This window comes from Hordeum vulgare, unplaced genomic scaffold (genome assembly GCF_904849725.1).
Source record: "Hordeum vulgare subsp. vulgare unplaced genomic scaffold, MorexV3_pseudomolecules_assembly, whole genome shotgun sequence".
NCBI lineage: Eukaryota > Viridiplantae > Streptophyta > Magnoliopsida > Poales > Poaceae > Hordeum > Hordeum vulgare.
The window spans coordinates 55,001-60,709 of record NW_025422675.1 but is presented as its reverse complement, the minus strand read 5'-3'; the positions used below and the strand labels follow the sequence as shown (position 1 = coordinate 60,709).

General features: G+C 31.2%; 1 protein-coding gene and 1 non-coding gene across 2 annotated transcripts in view; one reads left to right on the top strand and one right to left on the bottom strand.

Moving 5' to 3' along the window:
- Positions 1-1,224: 1,224 nt before the first annotated feature.
- TRNAL-UAG lies at positions 1,225-1,304 on the bottom strand. Its single transcript has one exon. It is a non-coding gene; the product is annotated as a tRNA-Leu (tRNA).
- A 2,949-nt stretch (positions 1,305-4,253) lies between these two features.
- LOC123422473 (NAD(P)H-quinone oxidoreductase subunit 5, chloroplastic) overlaps positions 4,254-5,709 on the top strand; it is a gene marked incomplete at its 5' end in the record, with an annotated part of 4,348 nt that continues 2,892 nt past the window's right edge. The window contains 1 exon segment of the mRNA XM_045107688.1: positions 4,254-5,709. This exon segment is cut by the window's right edge and continues 2,892 nt beyond it. Coding sequence (XP_044963623.1) covers positions 4,254-5,276 — 1,023 coding nt within the window.

Genomic DNA, 5,709 nt, shown 5'->3' with positions numbered 1-5,709 from the left:
TTATCCTAAATAGGTTTGGTTTTTTTTTACTAGTCTGCTCTATTAATGCAGAAATAAGTAAAAAAGTAATAATTAGATCTATCTCGAATTTTTGAGAACCCTTTGAGAAGGCGCTCAAGGGGTTCTCAAATAAAATATAAAAGTAAAAACGTTCATTTCATGAACGTTTTTTTTTATGTAATCATTTAGGTGTTAATGTAAACGAACCATAACTATGTAAACCTATTCCTAATAGATTGATACCAAAATAACAAATCCAAATTATAAGAAATCCTATCGAAGCTATAAGTGCAGAATTCGTACCCTTCCAATTTGGATTTGTTCTACTATGTAAATAAATTGCGAATATGGTCCCAAGTAATAAATGCCCAAGTTTCCTTAGGATCCCAATTCCAATAGGATCCCCAGGCCTCATTAGCCCATACTGCTCCACAAAGAATACCTATGGTTAAAAGGGTAAATCCTAGGCTAATGATACGATAACTCCAAGAATCCAAACGCTCCGTTAATTGATATTTGTAATAATTTGGAAATGAAGGGACAGGGGGCGCTTTTTTAAAGCACTTCTTTTTGCATAAAAAAATGCAATCTCACTAAAGAAAAATGTTTTATTTAAAACATTTTTTTTCTTTTTAGAAAAGAAATGGGAAATTATTTCGAAATCTAATGATTAGAATAGCGGCAGATAATAAGGATCCGCACAAAAGAGTTGCATAACTTAATAACATCATACTGACATGCATCATTAACCACTGAGATTGTAGAGCAGGTACTAGTATCGTGGATTGATGCATTTCAGTTAAAAGACCCGACGTGGCAAAGCCTTGCGTTAAAATAGTACTTGGCGTAGTTATTGTGCTTAAATCATTTTTAGAGTTCTGTATTTTAGGAATGGTATGAAGAATATACAGAGCCCATGAAAGGAAGATCAATGACTCATATAAATACTTAATGGAAAATGTCCCGAAGAAACCCAACGAGAAACTAAGAATCCTGTTATAGAGAAAAAAGTAACTATCATTCCTTTTTCTGACGAATCACGTAATCTCCCAAGTTCACGAACTAATAAGGTTATCAAATGAATCGTAATCACAATTGAAATCGTTGAGAAAGAGATATGAGTTAGTATATGTTCTAAAGTTGCAAATAGCATAAGGGGAAGGTCCCATTACAAAATTGTAAATTTCGAATTGATTTCTAATCTATTGTATTCCTTTTCAAGAATGCCGCCACTCGGATTCGAACCGAGATGCTTGAGCACTGCTTCCTAAGAGCAGCGTGTCTACCAATTTCACCATGGCGGCTAACTTCAAATAATAGGTAACTTAAAAGAATAATAGCTATTATCTCGGGAATCGTCGATATTGGGAAAGTCCATAAAATTTAGGAACATTAGAGTTTTCATTAAAATGGACTTCGTTTGGTAGTATCGTTTCCATTTTTTTTTTACAATAAACTCTTGCTTTGCCCAATAGAAACACTGGTTGAAAGAGTTGGAACTTCTTTTTTCTAACTTGCAATTATAGATATAGAACTAATTTTTTCTAATTAATTTATCGTTTAAATTTTGAAAATTCTTTCAATACAATGAAAAAAATCCAAAAGGGTTTCTATTTAATGATGAAATTAAAATGGATAAATAGAAAAGGCTTTTTGGATTTTTGAAAAATTTCTAGAATGAAAGTCTTTATGCTCTTATTAATAAGATTTACTAACCTTATGATTTTGGATAAGATAGGTGGAAGTTGTAAGTCCTATTGTAAGAATACTCCACTTTTCATAATTTTCATAATAAAATATGAGCATTCTATTATGAAAATTATGAAAAGTTCATTGATAGGAAAAGAATACTTAGCACACAGTATACCAAACAAAACTTTTTTTTATTGTATATATAAGAGGGGTTTGTTATAAGAATATTGTACCGAAGTAATTCGACACATAAAAGTACATTCAAAGAAGAATCCAAATTATTAAATAATTGGAATTCTTTTTTGAAAAATCAATTCATATTATTCCAAAATCTTATTATTTGTTTGTTTGTTGCCCAGAAAAACCCTTTGGTTTTGGATGCTCATTACCACTGGAAAATGATCTTGATTTTACTAAAGAATAAGATTGTACTATGGAAAAATAAGTCTTTTTCTTCCAAATATTTTTACGAATACGCTTTTTTGACATTGAAGTACGTTTTTTTGGAACTGCCATTCAAAAAGGAAATTACTTTTTTCTAGTTGTATGTGAAAGACATCTATTGCTGCAAATCAATCCTTCTTTCTTGTTTTTATTAGTATTTATACTTAGATACTGAAAGATACTGAAATTGTGAATTATTTTTTTACTTCATTTTGTCTAATGCGGATAAGACAAGAATTTTTAAACATTTTTTCTGTATATATTTTATACTTTGTTTTAATAATATAGAATATATAGAAGGGTTTCCCATTTATATCTATTTATATATCAAGTATACTCCATATATAGATATATGGTATGGAAGCCTATCCCCCGGGGGGATAAAAAGAAGGGAAAATTCAAATAGTTAATTAAGCTCAGAATGATATTGTATTGTATTCCATAAAGGAAAGGAATTCTAATCAAAACAAAAAATACTGAGTCTCTTAAACAAGACATTCTAAAACTTAGGTAATTTATAGTCATAAGGACTATTCGATAATTTCTTATAAACATAGATTTTCATTGGAATTCACTCAATCAGTTATGGAACAAGAGAGCTGTTTCATCTTTGTTTTAAAGAAATATAAAAATGAATAGAAAGTAAAAAGTAAAACGATTCCTTTTTTTTTTTTTGTAAATATCTTTATTTAGATAATAACTAGGTAACGAAGTTATTTGATTAACTTTTTGAATTTAACCAACTAAACCCATTCTTCATTTTTTATTATTTCAATGAGATAAATTTTTAAAAAATGAAGAATTCCAGTATTTTTTCTTATTCTTTTTATTTATTCTTTCAGAAAGAGATAAGAGTTGGTTTGGTGAATCGGAAACAATTTTATAGAAAAATTGAAGTAAAAATCGCAATTTCTTTTCTTATGGAACATACATATCAATATGCATGGGTAATCCCTCTTCTCCCACTTCCAGTTATTATGTCAATGGGATTTGGCCTTATTCTTATTCCGACAGCAACAAAAAATCTTCGTCGCATATGGGCTTTTCCTAGTGTTTTACTCTTAAGTATAGCTATGGTATTCTCAGTTCAACTGTCTATTCAACAAATAAATGGAAGTTCTATCTATCAATATCTATGGTCTTGGACCGTCAATAATGATTTTTCTTTAGAATTTGGATACTTGATTGACCCACTTACTTCTATTATGTTAATACTAATTACTACTGTAGGAATCCTGGTTCTTATTTATAGTGATGGTTATATGTCTCACGATGAAGGATATTTGAGATTTTTTGTTTATATAAGTTTTTTCAATACTTCTATGTTGGGATTGGTTACTAGCTCCAATTTGATACAAATTTATTTTTTTTGGGAACTCGTGGGAATGTGTTCTTATTTATTGATAGGCTTTTGGTTTACACGACCAATCGCAGCGAGTGCTTGTCAAAAAGCTTTTGTAACTAATCGTGTAGGGGATTTTGGTCTATTATTAGGAATTTTAGGTTTTTTTTGGATAACAGGTAGTTTAGAGTTTAGGGATTTGTTCCAAATCGCTAATAACTGGATTCCTAATAATGGAATTAACTCTTTACTTACTACTTTGTGTGCTTTTTTATTATTCCTTGGTGCAGTTGCGAAATCCGCACAATTCCCTCTTCACGTATGGTTACCCGATGCTATGGAAGGACCCACTCCTATTTCGGCTCTTATACACGCAGCAACTATGGTTGCTGCGGGAATTTTTCTTCTAGCTCGACTTCTTCCTCTTTTCATATCTTTACCTTTGATAATGAGTTTTATTTCTTTAGTAGGTACAATAACACTATTCTTAGGAGCTACTTTAGCTCTTGCTCAGAGAGATATTAAAAGAAGCTTAGCCTATTCTACAATGTCTCAATTGGGTTATATGATGTTAGCTCTAGGTATAGGTTCTTATCAAGCTGCTTTATTCCATTTGATCACTCATGCTTATTCAAAAGCTTTATTGTTCTTGGGATCTGGATCCGTTATTCATTCAATGGAACCTCTTGTTGGGTATTCACCAGATAAAAGTCAAAATATGGTTCTTATGGGCGGTTTAAGAAAATACATTCCAATCACAAGAACTACTTTTTTATGGGGTACACTTTCTCTTTGTGGTATTCCACCTCTTGCTTGCTTCTGGTCCAAAGATGAAATCCTTAGTAATAGTTGGTTGTATTCGCCCTTTTTTGGAATAATAGCTTCCTTTACTGCAGGATTAACTGCCTTTTATATGTTTCGGATATATTTACTTACATTTGGTGGGTATTTGCGTGTTCATTTTCAAAATTACAGTAGCACTAAAGAGAGTTCCTTGTATTCAATATCCTTATGGGGAAAAAGGATACCCAAAGGAGTGAATAGGGATTTCGTTTTATCAACAACGAAGAGTGGAGTTTCTTTTTTTTCACAAAATATACCCAAAATTCAAGGTAATACAAGAAATAGGATAGGATCCTTTACTACGTCTTTTGGGGCTAAAAACACTTTTGCCTATCCGCATGAAACGGGAAATACTATGTTATTTCCTCTTCTTATATTACTACTTTTCACTTTGTTCATTGGATTCATAGGAATCTCTTTTGATAATGGAGGAATGGATAATGGAATAGCAGAGTTAACCATATTATCAAAGTGGTTAACTCCCTCAAAAAACTTTACCCAGGAAAGTTCTAATTCTTTTGTAAATTCATATGAATTTATTACTAATGCAATTTCTTCTGTAACTCTAGCTATCTTTGGTTTATTCATAGCATATATCTTCTATGGATCTGCTTATTCTTTTTTTCAGAATTTGGATTTAATAAACTCTTTTGTAAAAAGAAATCCTAAAAAAGAATTTTTGGATCAAGTAAAAAAAAATATATACAGTTGGTCATATAATCGTGGTTATATAGATATTTTCTATACTAGGGTCTTTACCCTCGGTATAAGAGGGTTAACCGAACTAACGGAGTTTTTTGATAAGGGTGTTATTGATGGAATTACCAATGGAGTGGGTCTTGCTAGTTTTTGTATAGGAGAAGAAATTAAATATGTAGGGGGAGGTCGAATCTCGTCTTATTTATTCTTTTTTTTATGTTATGTATCTGTGTTTTTATTCTTTTTTCTTTCTTAAGTTAAGGAATTCAAGTCTCTTGCAAAAATAACTATCCTACCCCTTTCTACAATCTCTCTATAATCCCACCTTGTTACATAAGGTAAGTATTGTATAATCGTTCGGTTTTCCGCGATTTTTTCCATTCCTCTGTGTAAATACCCTAATATGGGTTCACAATCAATAACATCCTCACCATCAAGAGTAACGATCAGTCGAAGAACACCATGCATTGATGGGTGTTGAGGGCCCATATTGACTATCATGAGATCTTTTTTTGTAAGCGGTAGACTCATATCCTTTCTTCCTTAATTCATTATTCCATGAAAATGGATTATTCCATGAATTCCTCAAAGTGAGGCTCATCAAAATGAAAAATCTAAGACTACTATAAAGACTACTAAAAAAATAATAAAACAAGAAAAAAATTTGAAGGATTAAATTACTGCTCCCG